The sequence below is a fragment of the Eurosta solidaginis genome, chromosome X, assembly GCF_040869045.1.
Source record: "Eurosta solidaginis isolate ZX-2024a chromosome X, ASM4086904v1, whole genome shotgun sequence".
Taxonomy (NCBI): domain Eukaryota; kingdom Metazoa; phylum Arthropoda; class Insecta; order Diptera; family Tephritidae; genus Eurosta; species Eurosta solidaginis.
Window position 1 is genome coordinate 6,320,564 of NC_090324.1, and position 21,891 is coordinate 6,342,454.

A 21,891-nucleotide genomic window follows, 5' to 3' on the forward strand; every position below is an offset into this window, starting at 1 on the left:
TTGACAATGTGTTTGCCCGAACATTCAACACTTCCCTTTTTAATGCCTTGCCTAAATTATCTACCGGGTCATTGTTCTGCTATATTTTATAGATAGAGCAATTTTCGTGGTAAGAATTCCATTGAAGTGTAAATTGGTTAGGTATTTCAATTATTTTATACGATGTTTAATGATTAAGTTGAAACACGACTTTTCTAGTCTTTAGATTTACCGGAAGTGCCGGCCACCATATTTATTTTCCAGGTTGCCCTCTATTTTCATATCGATAATTTTACAATATTTACAATAGGGTTGCTTAACTTCTAATAACTTAAGCTACATGTACATAATGGGTTTACAGAAGTAAATTGAAAATTATGTGCGGGTAATAGATTTGCCGAAAATTTTATTAGCAGTATTTTTTGTTTCAGTGAAAAAGAAATAAAAGTACCAAATCCGTGCCGAACAAGAACCAAAATTGAGAAAAGGGGACCAGCGGACCATATGGGGTTGAAGAGCCATTTTTTGTCAAAATGGACTGAGTTGGCAACCGTGTTCTCAAATGCAAGCTCCAACATCAAATACATACACATAAAAGTACTTCGACATTACGAAATACATTGTCGCGTTGTAAGTCAAAGTATTTTTGCATAAAACCTTTTTGACCACCGCAATACCACAGATTAAGTGTAAAATTTCACAAAACTAATACATTTTTTCGAAAAATCACATTGAATAACTGCAGTCCTTGTTTACGAATTTAGAAACAATGAGAATGGCAAACACGAACGAGTATGAAATATAGTGTCAAAACGAATATGCACATGGTTGTATTTCAATGCACGAAAATGCTTTAAAAACGCATTAAATAGTTAAATTAAAGTTGAAAAAAAAATGTTAAAAACTTTAATATAAATAAAAAGCTTCTTTTAATAACAACAAATACGCCTTATATATTCTATTTATACATCAATTGGTAAGGTTTATCTCACTTTCAAATTTAAGCTAAATAATCTAAAGTTTTTTTTTTGATATTGAGTCGAAAACTATGCGTGTGGATGTGCGAATTTCACGGATCAACTGTTAGTTGCGCTACTTGGTAAAATTTACAATGCTAAAAGAGCTGTCGTTGATTTTGACGTAGTAGCCATTGTGCTCTCGCTTATTGTATACATATATGGTCCCTTAGCAGGTGCTAAGCTCACGCCCACCCTGGCACACGATACACAGAAGGAATTTAAGCTTGGAGTTGAGCCGATATAAACACTCAACATAAGTCAAGAGCAGCGCTAGCTCCCTTGACTTCGATGAGTCGGAAGAAAAGAGGAGGCAAGATATACTCTAAGGAATTTGATAATACATATGAAATCAAATAAATGATATCAAACACTTTGTTTAATCAGAATAAGTTCTTTTCATTGGAAGGAAAACCATCGATCGAATTAAACCTCTAGCTAAAGACCCGTCGACTGAGGATCGTTACAGTGTAATCTAACAATAGAGGCATTTGTGATTGAATATCGTGCTGTTCTACGAAAATTAAGATCCTCATAAGAACACGTGTAAAAATAATTTGAAGACGTCTTTTTGGAACAAAAAACGCATCGTTCTTTCTCGTGCTTAAATGCCTTGCCCGATAAAGGTTATTTCTAGCAAACTTTCGCTATCAATACTCACAACAGTCTCTTCTCCATTTTGTCTTTAGATTCCAGTACATAAAGCTCTTGCCCGGGTGGTGTTTTGATGTCTACTTTTACGAATGGCTCATTACTTATACATCTGCAATACGATATCGTTGAAAATTTTTTGTAGAACTTTCAGTGGAGACAATTAATTTTACCTTTGTGGGGATGCATTGAGAAATGGGAGCTCTTTTGAGTCCTCTTCAATATCTGCTCGATGCCTTAGGTTCCTTTTAAAATGAGCTTTAGCATTATTGGGCACCACATAATTTACCGGTTTCATTTTTGTGTCACGACCTTTCCCCTTTTTTAAAACCACTAAAGATACAACAAATTTAATCATAATGTGGTTGCTACTACGACGTTTTTTGACCGGCAAAATTTTATAAAATATTATCTCGAAAGTTCAACTTTTTCAAAGAACCTAATATCACATTTATGCTGCAAGAAATGTGTCCCTTTCCATTCTAAGTGCGGCGCATTTCCTTAAACAAATCGCATATCCAAAATGACTCTTTTCATATAATTTCTTCGCGTTTGGCCTTAAAATGCTACGTTTCCGACGCTTGAAATTTTCGTACTAAGTAAAAGAAACCCGGCAAGAACACAATGCTTAAACAACATAGCATAACTTTATTGCTGCACTAGAGTTATAATACCAGTTTTTTCTAGTTTTTCAAAGCCAAACTGAAAGTTCTATTAACCTTTTTGTTACATTCGTAATGCGGTGTTAAAAATTTGACGACTCGAGTTCGAATCTCACTCGGCGGGAATATAATTTCTAATTAAATAATACCAAGATATCTGAAGAGATCTTTGACAAAGTCGAAATAGTTATAATATTAGCCAGTACGTTTAATTACTTTCAGTTTTTCCATCATAATTAAATTACAATAATTTAATAAGAGTTATTATTGTAAATACGTCTCAAACTCATTAAATTTATGAATGTTATAAATGAATAGACGATTAAATCAAAGATCAGAACTACTTTGTATTTTTGATATTTTTCCTTTTTTTATCGAAATATGTGCATTTCCTTTTGATGTATGGGTGCAGAAGCAGTCGGGTATTGCAGGGAAAGTTAAATGAAATGTGAATGAGGCCAATATAAACGCTTTCAATTGACTTATTATTACGCGTTTGAGGCTAGCGGAAATGCAATATAAACTTTACTTTGACGTTGTTATCAGCATTATCTTATGTCGACGTCAATTTTTTCGTGCCTGCTCTTTCTGTTTATACAATTTAGGTTGTAATATTTTTAAATATAATATTGTAAATTTTTTTGTCTAGAATTTCCACCTTTTTGTGATAGTGTGTACTTTAAGTTAGTAAATAAATAATCGGATTGTAACTACTTAGTAGAACCGTATATGTATAATTAAAAAGGATGCTTCCATTCCACTATATTAATGCATAGGGAGCGAATTATGTTATTCACGCCTAAGCAAAACAAAACCCTTTGAGGTCGGTCAGGTTGTGGCTTTCCCCCACGTCTTTGCAGCCGTTTTGGTGTAGTTGCATAAGTAGATGTCTTCTGGTTACTGATTCCACCACCCGTTATTGTGCCATTTACAGTTTCAGGTATGTTTGATGTTCCAATGCAGCCGTCAGCATCAAATGGGCCATTAGCTATCAAAGAAACAAATGTGTGAAGGTTATACTAATAAATATAAATATAAATAAAACAAGTAAGGAAGGCTAAGTTCGGGTGTAACCGAACATTACATACTCAGTTGAGAGCTGTGGAGACAAAGTAAGGGAAAATCACCATGTTGTAAAAAAAACCTAGGGTAACCCTGGAATGTGTTTTTATGACATGTGTATCAAATGGAAGGTATTAAAGAGTATTTTAAGAGGAAGTGGGCCATAGTTCTATAGATGGACGCCATTTAGGGATATCGCCATAAAGGTGGACCAGGCCTGACTCTAGAATTTGTTTGTACGATATGGGAATCAAATGAAATGTGTTAATAATAATTTTAAAAGGGAGTGGGCCTTAGTTCTATAGGTGGACGCCGTTTCGGAATATCGTTATAAAAGTGGACCAGGGTTGACTCTAGAATGCGTTTGTACAATATGGGTATCAAACGAAAGGTGTTAATAAGTGTTTTAAAAGGGAGTGGGCCTTAGTTCTATGGGTGGACGCGTTTTCGGGATATCGCCATAAACGTGGACCAGGGGTGACTCTAGAATGCGTTTGTATAATATGGGTATCGAATGAAAGGTGTTAATGAGTATTTTAAAAGGGAGTGGGCCTTAGTTCTATAGGTGGACGCCTTTTCGAGATATCGCCATAAAAAGGGAGTGGGCCTTAGTTCTATAGGTGGATGCCTTTTCGAGATATCGCCATAAAGGTGGGCCAGGGGTGACTCTAGATTTTTTTTGTACGATATGGGTATCAAATGAAAGGTGTTAATGAGTATTTTAAAAAGGAGTGGGTCTTAGTTCTATATGTGGACGCCTTTTCGAGATATCGCCATAAACGTGGACCAGGGGTGACTAGAATGTGTTTGTACGATATGGGTATCAAATTAAAGGTATTAATGAGGGTTTTAAAAGGGAGTGGCCATTAGTTGTATAAGTGAAGGCGTTTTCGAGATATCGACCAAAATGTGGACCAGGGTGATCCAGAACATCATCTGTCGGGTACCGCTAATTTATTTATATATGTAATACCACGAACAGTATTCCTTCCAAGATTCCAAGGGCTTTTGATTTCGCCCTGCAAAACTTTTTCATTTTCTTCTACTTAATATGGTAGGTGTCACACCCATTTTACCAAGTTTTTTTCTAAAGTTATATTTTGCGTCAATAATCCAATTACCATGTTTCATCCCTTTTTTCGTATTTGGTAAATAATTATAGCGTGGCTTCAACCGATTTCGCCCTTTTTCACAGAAAACAGTTATCGTCCAAAAATCTAAGCCACTACCAAATTTCACAAGGATTGGTAAGTTTTTGTTCGACTTATGGCATTAAAAGTATCCTAGACAAATTAAATGAAAAAGGGCGCAGCCACGCCCATTTTGAAATTTTCTTTTAATTTTGTATTTTGTTGCAACATATCATTACTGGAGTTGAATGTTGATATAATTTACTTATATACTGTAAAGATATTAACTTTTCTTTTAAAATTTGTATTTAAAAAAATTTTTTTTTAAAAAGTGGGCGTGCTCGTTCTCCGATTTTACTAATTTTTATTAACCAGACATATAGTAATAAGAGTAATGTTCCTGCCAAATTTCATCATGATATCTTCAACGACTGCCAAATTACAGCTTGCAAAACTTCTAAATTACTTTCTTTTCCATTGTCCAAAAGTTTACTAGTTTTCTATTCTGCGTCATAAGTTCAACTCACCTACCAAGTTGCATCGCTTAATCCGTATTTGGTAATGAATTATCGCAGTTTTTCAATTTTTCGAAATTTTCGATATCGAAAAAGTGGGCGTGGTTATTGTCCGATATCGTTCATTTTAAATATCGATCTGACATGAGTGCCCAGGAACCTACATACCAAATTTCATCAAGATACCTCAAAATTTACTCAAGTTATCGTGTTAACGGGCAGACGGACGGACGGACATGGCTCAATCGAATTTTTTTTCGATACTGATGATTTTGATATATGGAAATCTATATCTATCTCGATTCCTTTATACCTGTACAACCAACCGTTATCCAATCAAAGTTAATATACTCTGTGAGCTCTGCTCAACTGAGTATACAAAATAAATACTTGGCATTGCCCGTCTCTGAAGAGATTTAGGCCAAGCCACTGTCGAAAGACGAGCCCGCTTCGAATTTATTTTTAACTGGAAAAAAAAATTTTTCGACTTGAACCCTGTTGAAGGACTGTTGGTATGGTAGGTGAAGCACGCCAGTACCAATCCAATCGGTTGACCAGGAATTGAGTAGTTTTATCATATGTGAAGCCACGCAAGAAAAACACCTTAACACGAACATTTTTTTACGATTTATATCAAACAAAAGTTTGTTCTAGAAACTGGTAAAAACCGGAGATATCTGTTATTAATTTTTGAGTTATGGGCAGTCAAAGTCGGCAGTAATTGTACCGTATACGGGCCATCATGCGAAAGATAGCGCACACGACCCGGCACGCTACTGGCAGTGTAAAAAATTCCAATTTTTATAAAAAATCAGTAGGTAGCAAAACAAAAAACACAATATTTTACAAAAAAAAGTTACTATATTGTCCTCTTTAATGATGTTACTCGCTACGTCTACTGCTTAAAAAAATATGATCACATCTCACTGGGGAAAAACAAACCTTTGGGATGCTGCATTTTAGATTATATAAGTTAACACGCTGGCGACCCCCAACATGTTGGGTTCCCACAAGCTGAAGTTTACACGTGCAGCTGTGTCAGCATAGTCATTCTTCCCACAGTCCCATGGGCCACCTGCAGCTGTGTCAGCATAATTATTCTTCCCACGTTTGATGGGCCACCTGCAGCTGCGCTAGCACAATTATTGTAAGCAGCATAATTGCAACCCAACACCCGCTTCAAGGGCAAGTACATTTCATCATATCGCGCAATGACAATATTGCGCAATGTAATCAAACTTATGGGAACCAAGTCAGTACCTATGCACATTGCAGCGGAGTCAGCATATTTCTATTTCACAATGTTGTGAGACTTTTGCATTGCACATGCCAGCCAAGTAAGACACCTGCAGGAAGTCAAGGCCACACTCACACCCAGACGTCGCATATTTCTAGTTACAGAATTTAGCTGCACGAAATATAATAAAAGGAAGCAGCAGTCCACGCAGAGGGCAGTTGCGTCGGGGCTTTCATACTAACCGCTATCATATTTAATTATAGAATACTGAATAAAGTGTTACATCTTAAATCTAATAAATCCTCTTTTCGTATTTAATATCAAGGGCAAGTTGGCTCTTTAATTTTTTTTAGTGTAAGGATCACAGATCCTTTAAGTGGCGCCTGAGCAGGGACCGTGAAGCTGGTGTATAAAGGCAAAAGAGGCTGATAGCCCAAAAAATTTATAAAAGAAATAAACCGTGCGTTATAAGAAGTTAAAAGAGGCTGATAGCCCAAGAAATTGCAAAAAAGGGAAAAACCCTGCAGTATAAAGTGAAAAGAGGCTGATAGCCCAAGAAATTGCAAAGAGGGGAAAAACCCTGCACAATAAAGTGAAAAGAGGCTGATAGCCCAAGAAATTGCAAAAAAGGGAAAAACCCTACAGTATAAATTGAAAAGAGGCTGATAACCCAAAAAATTATAAAAAAAAACAGTGTGCTAATGCTAAACCTATACGTGATAGGGGCGTGAGTAAAATATCTAAAAGTAAATCTTAATATTTTCTTGCAGGATAATTGAAGCGCTGCAGACCACCGTTACAAATTTGACAGGTGCGGTTAACGCACTCTTGGAAAAGGTGTACAGCGTAGATAGGCGGGTATCTGCCTTAGGCAATCTGCGATCTCGGCTCGACGTTTTAGAAGGAACTAGCCCAATCATCCGTACCGGAAGCAGAACCGCGAGCTCCTGCAACGGAGGCGGATCTTAAGGACATCTACAGGTTACCCGACTGTGTGAAAGAATTGCAACCCTTTGACGGCAATTCCGTCCAATACATTTCATGGGTGCACTCTGTTGAGAGAAAACTGTCTGACTTCAAGGTGGTAAGAAACAAATCGATATACCGTGCTATTATACAGCACATTCGCCAAAAGGTACGGGGAGTAGCTGACACTGCCCTAATATCGTAAAATATATTCAACACCAACTGGAGTGCCATTAAGGAGTGCCTATCACTCCATTACGTGGATAAACGCGACATCCGCACTCGATATATCGCGCTATTTTACAGCACATTCGCCAAAAGGTACGATGAGCAGCTGACACTGCCCTGATATCGTACAACCTATTCGACATCAACTGGAATGCCATTAAGGAGTACCTATCACTCCCTTACGCGCATAAACGCGACATCCGCACTTTGGAGTATCAACTCCATCAAATGTCCCAAAAAGATTCACGGCTTGATGAATTCTACGCTGCCGTGAATCGCCAGTTCTCTTTAATTATAAATAAAATCGAAACAGAGACGTTCTCTGAGGAGACAACGAAAGTCCTCATTGACACTTACAGGAATCGCGCCTTGGATGTTTTCATCCGCAGCCTGAACGGGGAGCTGGCTAAAATGCTCCTCATACATCGTCCCAAAACCCTACCTGAGGCATATTGCGCATGGCTCGAAATTCGAAACACTAATTTCTCGAAGATGTCTATATGCGAGATTCTGCATATAGACATCTTCGAGATTGAAAAACAAAAATACCTTAGCGCAATAGATAAATTTTCAAAATTCGCTAAGCTTTTTGCGATAAAGAACAAGTCTTCAATACACATTCGAAAAAAGCTTACTGATCTCCTGCACTACTCAGTACCTAAAATATTGTTAATGGACAACGAAAGAGGTTTTCTAACTCTTCTTGTCTTAAACTATGTCCGCCCACTAGGTATAGAAGTCTACCAAACCCCCACACAACGAAGTGAGAGCATCGGTGAGGTTGAGCGCTCACACTCAACCTTGATTGAAATATACCGCTGCATTTCTCTTGAATTCAATAGATCAACTCCCAAGGAACGCGTCTCGATAACAGTGGACCGGTACAACAATACCGTTCATTCTGTTATTAAGCGAAAGCCAGCAGACGTATTCCTTAACACGACTTCTAGGGTCAATTACCAGGGATTGGTGGACTTCAGAGAAAAAACGTATGAAGACGTTAAAGCATTATTAGAAGGGGAGCAGGTCAGGAACGCTAGGATGAAAAATAAACGTTCTACTTCAGGCACCTTCAGTGCAAAACACAAATTATTTATTGCAAATAAACAGATAAAGGCTAAACAAAAGCCACTGTACAAAGAAGAAACTGTTGCTGAAAACAGAAACGTAACTATTGTTACTGAAAGTGGGAAAAAATTCCACAAGACCGACGTAAAAAAACCTCTGAGATTACATTGGTCACAAGGCAAATCTCATGCATAGATCCTTTATTCCCAGGTCTTTGGGTGCAAATTATTTTGTAGCCGATCCAGTCAGAGGTTGGTTCAATTCCAAATAACTCGTTGGTACGAATGATGACGACCGGTATGGTTCAACTCCACCATAAGGCCTCTGCTTTAATTGACGTGAAGCTACTAGTCCCCCAGTAGGCCATTTGCAATCATCAACGCTTATGGTTAAAAAGGATCACCACGACCCTTTCGTCAGCTGAGAAACCGCCTATATTCAGATGCAAAATAATTTTTTTTAATACAATGCACGCACTGCTCAAAATAAAAAATAAAAACAAAACAATTTTACAGTCATCGGGCTGGCAAATAAACTGGCATAAAGCGGCAATATGTAAAACGCATAAAAGCGTTCATTAAAATAAAAGAATAAATACAAAAAAAGGGGGGAATGGCATCCTCACTAAAGGAAAAAAAGAAAAAAGAAAAGAGAAACAACTACCCTAGTACTAAACAACTAACATACTAACAACTAACACCAAACAAAGAGCGAAGTCATTTCGTTACACTGCTTCACGGCTCCCAAAAAAAAAAAACAAAAAAAACTTAAAAATTTAAAAATCCTTTAAAAATAAAATCAAAATCTAATTGTTCTTTCGAATTTCCAATACTTACTGTCCTTTCCAACCCACGCAACTCAATTAGTATAAAAATCTTAGAATAATGATAGTTATAATTTTACATAATTTTAATCGATTCACGGTATCAATGAATGTATGTGTAAAATCCTAGATTAGAAAATTAATATTAGAATTAAAATATACGTATGGGGTAAAAGTATGGGAAATTAACTCAATGAAATTAGATTAATGTCTTTATTTAATTAATAGCATCTGCCTCTGCCCAACTGTACACTTGTACGATATATTCGAGATAGACTCACCACTAGCTACCATACGAGATGGATACGCATGGATCATTGATGGACACTTCACACTTATTCATACCATTGACCTGCAGCGATACACTAGAGCAAACACTAGAAACGCTTAATGAAACAACATCATCGACAGAGGTACTATCATTCCAATTAAACAGAATCCGCACACACCTGAGCGAACATAAATCTGAAACAGCAAGACGATCAATTAACTGGATTGGGTCTGCCTGGAGGTGGATCTCTGGCTCACCTGATGCCACCGACTGGGACGAAGTCCTTCGCAACGAAAATGTCCTGAAGGAAAATACTGAACAGCAATACAAGGTAAACAATACCATTTTCAAATGAATTATTGCAGAAGCTAAATGGAATCGTGACCATCTTGAACAAATTCCTTGATCGAAGGCACCTGGAAAAATTAGAGCAAGAAATCCAGCACAGAATAACCATTTTACAGGAGGATGTTAACGAGCTAATCCGCGCCTGCCAGATGGTTAAAGCTGGCATTATTAACGGCAACCTTTTGAGCAAAAAAGAAGTCAACCAACTTGTTAATGAAATCGACGTCCTCCCATACAGCAACGCTATCGAAGCCATTGAGTATGGCAAGCCATCGATCTACACCAACAGCACGCTACTTCTGTATGTGCTGTCCTTGCCTAAGGTCACTGATGTCAGATTTAATCACTTAATCACAAGGGAAAACATCCAAGGAGGTCACCGTATAGATTTGCGATACAGGTCAGTCTTGACCAACAAATTCGAGACTTATGGGATAAGATAAAATTGCTTGCAATTATCTTCTGCTATGGTCTGCGACCGGAAATCTCTTGACTTATTACCAGAAACTGGCTGTCTGGCACTTTGTACCTACTCTACATACAACGAATCCACGGTAGAAGTTATCAAAGAGGACACGATATTCCTTGATAAATTTATGGGCACAGTAGGATCAGGAAAAAGTTTAAATTATCTAAACGGTTCTTATATTCTTCAGATGGACAACGAGACCATTGTCATTAACAACGAAACATACTCAAGCACTAGTAGTTCTGGAGCACAGGTTCTTCCACCAGTTTTGACTAGCATTACAAACCACAGCATGGCACTAAACCTCAACCTGGTACACGGAATAACAATGGAAAACATCAAACTTCTGAAATACCTAAGGGAAAGACCAATTGGTTCGCACTTTCTGAAGGATCAGGTTTATTGCTACTTATGCTATTCATTTGGTGCATTTGGAGGAAGATCACAGCAACTATAATCTTACCTGAAATAAACATTGCAAATAGGCTAAGTGGAAGAGGCGAAAATCCTTCTTCGCCAACTAATCCGCGGGACGCAGATTTTTAAAGGGGAGGAGTTAACACGCTGGCGGTCTCCAACATGTTGGATTCCCACAAGCTGAAGTTTACACGTGCAGCTGTGTCAGCATAATCATTCTTCCCACAATCCCATAGCCACCTGTCGATGTGTCAGCATTATCATTCTCCCCACAGTCCCATGGGCCACCTGCAGCTGTGTCAGCATAATTATTCTTCCCACGTTTGATGGGCCACCTGCAGCTGCGCTAGCATAATTATTGTAAGCAGCATAATTGCAACCCAACACCCGCTTCAAGGGCAAGTGCAAACTTATGGGAACCAAGTCAGTACCTATGCACATTACAGCGGAGTCAGCATATTTCTATTTCACAATGTTGTGAGACTTTTGCATTGCACATCCCAGCCAAGTAAGACACCTGCGGGAAGTCAAGGCCACACTCACACCCAGACGTCGCATATGTCTAGCTACAGAATATAGCTGCACGAAATGTTATAGAAGGAAGCAGCAGTCCACGCAAAGAGCAGTTGCATCGGGGCTTTCATACTAACCGCTATAATACTTAATTATAGAATACTGAGTAAAGTGTTAAACCTTAATCTAATAAAGCCACTTTTCTTATTTAATATCCAGGGCAAGTTGGCCCTTTAATTTTTTTAGTGTAAGGATCACAGATCCTTTAAGTTATATGTAACTGCTAGAAACTGTATATTCATGTTTAAGCTAGTAGAATTAAAAACGCCAAATTATTTTTATCAGAAGTTTAAATTTACAATTTATTTATTCTCCCTAAGTATTCCTACTTGTCTTCGTCGAGGTTGGTTTCCGTATTGCTGTGAGAATATGGAAATCTGAATCCGTAAAAGGAATGATGAATCGGAGTAACTATAGAATGGTTATACTGAATTACTTTGTTAGCAATATATGAATGTACAAACTGCAGCAAAATTGTTCTTTTTCTTCTATCCCTGTGACTCTTTACTATAAGACTGTAAACCTTTTTATATTAAAATATAAGTCATATTGTATTTGCATTTAGTCTTAAGAAATTGTCGTGATTTGTTGTTATCCTTTAAAAATTTCCTCTTATATTGGGAAACACTACATATATATATATATGTATGTAGTGTTTAAGTAGTGTTTAAGTAAAAACCAGCTGATGCACTAAAAAATACTTAGTCTTTCAGATACAGCTGCTAACATTTTTAATAAATAAATAACTAGTGTAATTTTTACATATTATTATGCAGGGTTATGTAAATCTGCTAAGTTCAACAAAATTTCAAATTAAAAAAAATAAGAATTCAATAGTTTTTTCGTTTTGCATCAGTTAGCAATACTTCTGCCCTGCTCTTTGCAGTTATTAATTGCTGATATGCTAACGAAATCAAATGGAAGCGTTTCTCAATAGATCAGAACTTTCTCAACATAAGTTAACTATTTATAATAAATACTTAAGCCTGTTCCACAGAGAAGGTGAACACCTTATTTTGCTTGTAATTCGATGAGTTTTAACGTTTCCCTTTCAATTTACTTTTAGTGGAAACAAGCATATTTAATCTTGTTGATCATTAAAGGAAGGAAGCAATAAAATATATCAATTAAATCTGGCAGTTGTGCTTTTACCAGATTTTAATAACTCTTGTACACTTTTTTCGAGAAAAGCAACCTTTGCTTTGCCAAATTTCAACATGATATCTGGCAAAACTATAAAATTTTCATTTTTTAAATGTGAGCAGTGCCATGCTTTTTTTTTAATTTTTACAAATTATATGTTTGTAAGTTAAATGGTGTGATCAATTTTACTTAAGATTTTTAAGAATTAATGAGCTTAACACCAGTAAATAATAATTGTTATTCAATTATTATTTTGGTTTTTGTTGGGAAAAACTGAAGAGAAGGAAACATTTTCTGGCATATAGCGATGGAACTGTGGCGTGCACAACATGAAATGCATGTACCTAGTTTCGCGGAATGTATATTGTATTGTATTAGTTTTACTCTGTATGTTCTCACATACAAATGTATGTACATAAATACTGAATACCAACTCTCTTGGAATTTCCCTGTTAAATCAGGCCGGCAAACAATGCAAACACACTACATTATACCTAACTTAAATAACATATATAGATAGTAAGAAAGAATGTGAATAAAGAGTCAGTCTATTTTTGGCTACGGAATATAGCGATCGGTTTTCTATACCAACTATTGACATCAGTAGCGACAGCAGCCGCTAAAACCACAGTGGTGACCCCGCGAATTAAATACGCATATATAACAAAAACTGTACGAGTTTTTTAACCAACGTCGTACGCGGTAATAGTCCCAAATTACAAATGCCTGAGGACAATAATTTTAATAACCCCAATGGGGAACTAACTGAAGCAGCACAAATGGTACATAAATCCGTAAACGGAGCCGCGTCTACAAATGTGTACAATGCGTTATGGTGAAGGTGCCCCCTTTCTGGTCAGAACAACCAATTATGAACGAGAACGCTTGCTTTTACACTGTGGTAGCAGCTATCGAGTCAAACCTACTCAGCCAAGTTTCGGATGTCATTTTGAATCCTCCCGAGGTTGGTAAATACGAAAATTTGAAAAAAAAAATGTATTATCGAGCGTTTCTGCGACAGTGAGGAGAAAAAGATAAAAAAAAATGGCTATCAGAAATCGATCTGGGCGATAAAGGGCCTACGCAGTTACTCCATGAACTAAGTAGCTTGGCGAAAGACAAGGTAAGCGACGAACTTCTTAAGTCTTTGTGGCTGCAACGACTGCCACCGCATGCCCAAGCAATTCTTCAAGCATCCAGCTCAAATTTGCAATATTTGGCAACGCTAGCGTATAAAGTAACGGAAATTGGGGAATACGGCCAAGTTGCTACTGCAACAGTCGCATCTTCAAGGACAAGAGATGTTGCTGAAATTAGTCTCCGGATAGTGCGCATGGAAAGGCGATTTGAAGAACTTTTACGATATAACGAGCGTGAAGGCAGACATGCTTATCGAAAACCAGCTAATACACGAGGTACGAGTCTAAACGATGAAAACATACACCGGCAGGAGCCAATTCCGACATTTGCTGGTATCATTTAAAGCATGGCGAAAATGCCCGCAAATGCCGTCAACAAAGCAGTCAAAAACTAATTACTCCGATTGCAGCTAACTACTGTTCACACACAATAGCACGTCTTCTCGTACAAGATAGCAATACTAAAATTTTTAGTGGACACCGGTGCCGACGTTCCGGTGCTACCACCCCAAAAGCGCGACTCAGCCCAGAGCGCCCAAAAAATAAACAAAATAAAACTATTCGCAGCAAACGTGTCAGCAATTAAAACGTTTGGCGAACGACGAATAAAACTGTCTCTGGGCCTTCGTCGATCGTACGTATGGAGTTTTATAGTAGCAAATGTTACATCTCCAATCTTAGGTTCCGATTTTCTTCACAATATTACGACTTGTTGGTGGATATCAAACGAGGTAAGTTCATGGATCGAAAAACACTAATAGAAAAGGTAGGAGTAATAATTTTAATTTTGACATACAACGTAAATGATAAATTTGAGCAATTTTTGAGGGAGTTTAGAGATATAACCATTAGAACGGGTCGATTTAAAAATCGCTCATTGCTCTATGAAAATCGTATTCTAGGGATCAAAATAAGAAACTTTGCCGAAGGAACCATACCTCTAAAACGAATTCTGATGCCCCCCCCCCCCCTTTGGGTCGAACTTTTGGGTAGGGGCAATTTCAATTCCACCTGCTGTGTCTTGGGGTGGCTTAAAAAAACAACACAAGCAATTTTACGATCTGCAATTGTGTCACAGTGATACCTTCATTTTTTAAAACGGTTGAATAAAAAACCCACACAACTATGTTTACGACATGCAAATGCATCACAGTGATGCCTTGGTTTTAAAAGGGGGTTATAAAAACGCTAATTTCTAATAATTTTTTTAATTTCTTTTCTATTACTAAGTTAAATTCATTTTTTCATTTACATATGTTCTGACTAAATAAATTTCTAAAGAGAAAAATAAACTCCAAAAAGAAAAAAACTTAGGCATTTCAAAGTGGGATTTTTCAAAATTTTCCCCTACGACCCAAAGGGGAGGACATCAGAGTTCGTTTTAGAGGTATGGTTCCTTCGGCAGTTTCTTATTTTGATCCCTACAATATGATTTTCACAGAGCAATGGGCGATTTTTTTGCCTCCCCACAAATCGACCCGACCTAATAAGCATACTCAGCATAAACTAAAAACCAGCGAATACAAACGTCACACACCACATCACAACAAATGGTGCACCTATTTTTGCGCGACCCCGCAGGTTAGGGGTGAAAAATTAAACGCAGCCAAGGAAGAATTCCCATATTTTATCTAAAAAGGAATCTGACGACCATCGAAAAGTACATGGGCAAGCCCGCTAGATTTGGTACGTAAACCCAACAAAGAGTGGCAACCATGCGGCGACCATCGCGCCCTTAAAGCGATAACAGCACCGGACAGGTACCTTATCCCATTTCTTCACGACGTCACAAGTATATTGTAGGTGAAAAGCATATTTTCGTCAATAGATTTACAACGGGATCATCGACGGACGATAAGCGAAACGATACAACTCAGATAAAATTGACGATTGATGCCATTTAAGCATTCAAGGCATGCAAGGAGGAGCTAGCGAACACTACGTTGTTAAATTACTTGGCACCAAATGCCGCGTTAGCGCTTAGTGTCGACGCCTGTGGGGAGTGGTTTTTCATCAAATAGTGAATGATGAAGTCCAACCGTTAGGATTATATTCAAAACAGCTAACTATTGCCCAAAAAAATATTCCACGTACGATAGGGAAGTAGCCGCAGTTTATAAGGCTGTCAAACATTTCATGCATACACTGGAAAGCAGGGAGTTTGTGGTGTTGACAAACCACAAACCTCTAATACGCATACGTACAAAACAGCGAAAAAGCATCACCTCGACGCGCGCAACAATTTGACTTTTTAAGTCAATTCACGATCGACATAAGGCACATGTCTGGAAAATACAACAACATAGCAGATTTGCCATCCCGCATAAAAACCGGTCGATTTTGAGTCTATTTCTACAGCACGAAAGTCCGAATAGGAGCTAGATTCACTCTTAACCACAGGTAAAGAAAATAAAGCAATGGCACTAAAACAGTTTGTCATTCCAGATGCAACATCATAGATTTATTGTGATATTTCACAAGATAAAATTCGTCCGTACATACCCGAGACGTATTGTCAACAAGTAATCACAGCATTGCATACCTTAGCACACCCAGGTGTAAAGGCGACGCAAAAACTAGTAACGCAGTGATACTTTTGGCCGGGAATGGCAAAAGATATTGCTAGTTTGGTGCGCTGATGTGTTCCCTGCCAAGAGGTGAAAATCCACCGCCACAATAAATCACCTCTACTCGACTTCGTAACACCGAGTCGGCGTTTCGAACACATTAAGGTGACATTGTGGGGCCGCTGCCAAATTTCCGAGGCAGCCGCTATTGCTTACCGTGCATCGACCGTTTTTCTAGGTGGCTGGTGGCGATCCCGTTGACAGAAATAACAGCAAAGAGCGTCGCGTTTGAGCTCGTTAGTGGATGGATCGCTGCATATGGTGTGCCACTAAGAATAGCAACTGACTTGGGCCAGCAATTCGAATCAGCGCTTTTTAAAGAGCTCACACAAATGCTTGGCGTAAGGCACCAATCCAACGGCGTTATTGAGCGCTGGCACCGAACATTAAAACCAGCCATAAAGAGCTACGCTTCAAACGACTGGAGTTTCATTTTACCACTGGTGCTACATGGATTGCGCTCCTCGACAAAGCAAGATATAGGTACCAGCCCTGAAGAGATGGTATACGGCGCTCCACTCAGACTTCCCGGCGAATTTTTACAAAAATCAACACGTAATGTCAGTGAAGCAGAGTTTGTTGAAAAGTTGCGCAAGGCAATGTTAGCGCTACGACCCTCGCCGGCAACACACCACAGCACACCAGCAACTTTTATACAACTGAAACTTAAGGAAGCAAAATTCGTTTTCGTGCGAGTGGACCGCTTAAAATCTCCACTTGAACCATACTACGAAGGACCATTTGAGGTGGTCGAACGCTGTGAAAAATATTGAATGCCTCAAATTGTGCGAGAGAGCATGAAAATGGGACAAAACTGAAATTATCCAAGAAATAAAATGCAACACAATAGTGCAATGGTTAGGCGATTGTGATTTCAGCAGTTTGACCGCGGTTCGATCTCCGGTGAAACCTGTTGAAATAAATAAAAACATTACGAAATTGCCTGACGATGATGACGTGGCGGTTTTCGAAATGGTGCCATCGCAATATGGCAGTAAATGTTTTCTAAATAAAAACCAAAATATTAATTGAATAACAATTATTATTTACGGGTGATAAGCTCATTAATTCTTAAAAATCTTAAGTAAAATTGAACACACCATTAAACATACAAACATATAACTATATAATATAAAAATCAAATCCTGTGTGTATGTTCGATATGGAAACGTATTTCCTACACTTCAATTATCACCAAAGTTTGGTTATAGGTTCCTTCGATCAACGGGAAGGTTTTAGGCTAAAAATAATTTCGATATATAAAAGGGGCGTGGCACCTCCCATACAAATGGAATTTTGGTACTGCATAACTTTAAAGGTATACATGCCAGAACATTCAAATTCAGTAAGGAGTTATATGAGGTCAAAACCCTAACACCACCAAGAAACTGTGGACAAAGGGGGCGGAAAAAGGGGGCGTGGCACCTCCCATTCAAATGGAATATATCATACTGCATATCTCTGGATGTAGTAATGGTAAGATAATGAAAATTTGTAAGGAGCTATATGACGTTAAGTTTTAACACATGTGGAATTGGGAATAGAGGGGCGTGGCACCTTCCCTACAAATGGGATTTTTCAGAACTATGGCTGCCGTACAAACTTAAGATATTTTAACACCTAAAGTTTGACTGCATTGTAGAGTTTGGCCGTTATGCCTTTTGGACATTTAGTAATCTGCCGCCGTTGAAAAAATTTGTTACCTTCAGTCTATCTATATCTATATATATATATAAATCAAATTTTGTGGGTATGTTCGCTATGGAAACGTGTTTCCCATACTTTAATCATCACCAAATTTTGGCTATAGGTTCCTTCGATCAACGGGAAGGTTTTAGGCTAAAAATAATTTCGATATATAAAAGGGGCGTGGCCGGGTCGATTTGTGGGGAGGAAAAAAATCGCACATTGCTCTATGAAAATCATATTCTAGGGATCAAAATAAGAAACTTTGCCGAAGGAACCATACCTCTAAAACGAATTCTGCAACGCATAAAATTAGTACTACTAAATTTCAATACGCATTATACTTATATGTAACTGAAATATGTATCTATGCTTCACCTCAACACTAATTCTATGTATCACCTCTAAAAATGGTGTGTGTAAGACCCAAGAATACATTCACACAAATTTTGTACAAGTGGTCATTCAATTCACTGGGAAGAGAACTGATGTGTATGCATACAAAAGGCTGTGGGTAGCAAAATATACATGTACAAATTATACGGTCTCGTCTCAGCACAACTACAACAAATGGCGTCAACGCATGTGTGTAGTACAACTTGTATACCCGGCAAAAAATTGTGCGATTAATCCCTAAAGAGATTGATCCCCGATTGATCTCTTTTGTCTACAGATGGGCATAATCGATCCCCTTTAGTCTCTTTTGGATACTGTTGGGATTAGTCAGTTTGAAAACTATGTAGCCCTTTTTAAGATATATTGAAAACAAAACAGCAACGAAATGCGTAAAATATAAAAAATTACAGGTGATGGAATCGAATTATTTAAGAAAAATTGTTGCGCCCTATACCGAACTTAAATTACTAGTACCTACTTACCAACTACGCCGAAGTAAGGGTTAAATTTTCGGAGAATGTTTTTTATCCTTTTTGAAAAGTGGGCGAACAACTTACTTCAAACAGATTTGGTGGCTTGACAAACTCTTCGATTGTGTTTCTGCCATGAAAGTTTCTCAGCAAAAAAGTCATCTGCCTAAGCAGATGCATTCGGAGTCGGCTAAAAACGTTTAGGATGACCAGTGGGAACAATTAAAAACATCACACCAAATATTGGAAGAGAAGCGGAAAAGGAAAGAGAAAAAACACTATTATTATTTTAGTAGAATATACAGGATCATACTCAACAGTAAACTTGGCTGCTTGCGGGTTAACATATAAATTGCATGTTCTTTTAAATTTGTACATAATTGTAGGGCTGGACTAATTTTTCCTTTGAGGAAAATCAAGTATTTTTGTTTTATTAAAGATCCTTTAACTAAAAAAAATAAACACCACCCTCTACTACTGCTAACTTAACGTACTTCATATTTATACAAAACATAATTTGATTTTGAGTTTTTTTAATAACTGTGGAACCTTTTAACCTCAATCATCCCAAATAGTACACAGCAACCAAGGTGCCCAATATCCAATTCGCTTTCTGCACGTTTCTCTGCTTAAATTTTTTCTTCAAGTCGTTTATTCATAGCCCCAAGTGATTCGAATAAATTATTTTGTATTTCACCGTACCTCTTCATAGGCATTATCAGATTTTCTTCGATTAATTCCGCTTCTTGTGCAAATTTTGTATTATGTTCTGCATGTCCTATTGGCTTTTCAGGACGTTCACCCGGTATACTGCGAATTTGTTCAGCACCGAGTATGGATTCAAGTTGTTTGGTGCGTTCCAATTGATCAAACTCCATGTAAATCTGGAGCTGTAGCATTCAGGTTTACCCCTTTATAACGCACTTGCTGGGTTATGTCTAAAAAATTGTGACTGAAATATTTTTCCAGCTCAGGAGCACGTGAAATAGTTTTAGTGATTTGTTCTCGGTTGCCAATAACTCCATCTAACATACTATTGACTGCTAGAAAGGAGTCAACAATTATTTCTGATGGAATACCTGCAGATTTATTGATCTCAGCAGTGTCAGTTGCAGTGGCTGTATTGCCATCTTCGCAAAGTGGGCCCAATACGCGATTGAGAGAATTTATTCTTTTTTCAAGTATATTCAGAACTTCCATTTTTCAAGATCTGTGTTGGTGAAGTTAACGAAGAGTACCTATATATCCTATATAATTTATCCTAAAGTGCTTACTTTTTAGGAACTCATACTTGCCTTTTCCTTAGACGGAAGTATTTTAAAAGATATTTTTATAAAATTTATATTTCCGAAGTTATTTTTGTATGTTACATAGTATATAATTTTGGGTACAAAATTAGTATATGAGAAAACTAAAACAAAGGCAGGTGATTCTATACGACAGTATGACACTGCTAATTGACATAAGTACTAATAATCCAAAACCGGAAAAGAAAAATTTTAAGTCGTTTAAAAGATATTAACGAAAAACCGAAAAATTATCCACGGGTCCCTCCGAAACCGGGGGTGGGATCCACAGTATTTTTGCGCAGAACACCTTTGCATTGGCGGCCTTCAGCCGCGCTTATAAAAAATTACCCTGGGTGGGTCCAACACCGGTTTGGAGATCAAAACTATATCCGCGCAAAACACTTATATTCACAATTTTTTTGTGGGTATCCCAACATCACAACAACCACATGAAAATCGCTAACTTCAACTGCAAATATCTCCGGACAGAGATAAGTTTTCTTTTCCGGTTTCGGATTATTAATACTGATGTCAATACGCGTCTTTTGACACCTCTCTCGATATTTTTGGACGCGTATTAGCAGTGTCATGCTGTCGTATAGAATTACCCAAAGGCACTTTTTCAGTAAATAATGATGTAATATCTCAACAATGACTCATTTAGGCCTGCGTATTTGCACTTTTTAATCCTTCCATGTAATTGAATTTCTCATGGCTCTTTAGTAGGTAGAATACACGTCCTGAATTCTAAAAAAACTGGCGACCAGATCCTCCTTGACCTCCTTTGCTGAGCTTGTACTCACAGAAACGTATTTTCTTAGTCTCACAAACTTGAGTACAACTTTGGTATTTGTATATTTTAGCTCACAACTGCTAAAACCAGACCAAAAATATCGGGAGAGGTGTCAAAAGACGCGTTTGGATCCCAGGACCACGAATCTGAGAGCGGAAATTCTAAATTTTATCTCTGTTAAAAGTTATTTCAAAAACACCGAAAACTGGCCCCGGAGCGCTCCGAAACCGGGGTGCGATCAATAGTATTTTTGCGCAGAACACCTTTCTGCATTGGCGGCCTTCGGCCGCGCTTATAAAAAACTACCCTGAGTGGGTCCAACACCGGTTTGGAGACCAAAACTATATCCGCGCAAAACACTTTTATGCACAGTTTTTCTTGTGGGTACAGAAAAATCATCAAAACAACAGAAACCACATGAAAATTTTCAATTTTTTTTGCAAATTTCCGCCTTCGGATTCGTGATCCTGGGTGCAAAGCGCGTATTTTGACACCTCTCCTGATATTTTTGGTCTGGTTTTAGCAGTTGTGAGCTAAAGTAAACGATTACCAAAACTTTGTTCGGTTTACGGCTGATCATCGAACAAATTCATCGCGTCCAAACTTTCACGCACAACTTTATAAACCCACTATATATATTTAATATATTGCAATAAAATGATGTCAGCAAGAATGTTCAATATTTTTATGCACGGAAAAGAAATAACAGCTGTTTTTGTTATCCATAGAGCTGCAAAACTAACGATGGCACTATCGACAGTTTTATTTTAGGAAAACCATCGATTTTTTTCTGTCGAATACTGTCGAATGCACATACAAATTAAATGAGAGCAACCGAAATTGAATTTCTAGGGAAAAAGCTAACGCGCTTCCAATTCTTATTTCGGTTAGGACATTAAGAGGTCATTTATGTTCGTGCGTTAAGCGAACGCA

The 21,891-nt window shown here is 37.8% G+C and overlaps 1 protein-coding gene and 1 pseudogene across 1 annotated transcript in view; both read right to left on the reverse strand.

Annotated features, from left to right (window-relative positions):
• Window positions 1–21,891, reverse strand: part of Ca-alpha1D (Ca[2+]-channel protein alpha[[1]] subunit D) — a 6,221,746-nt gene that overhangs the window by 5,493,189 nt on the left and 706,666 nt on the right. The window contains exon 4 of the mRNA XM_067758067.1: window positions 3,059–3,296. Coding sequence (XP_067614168.1) covers window positions 3,059–3,296 — 238 coding nt within the window. The remainder of the gene's footprint in view (window positions 1–3,058; window positions 3,297–21,891) is intronic.
• Window positions 19,410–20,076, reverse strand: LOC137234341 (uncharacterized; annotated as a pseudogene).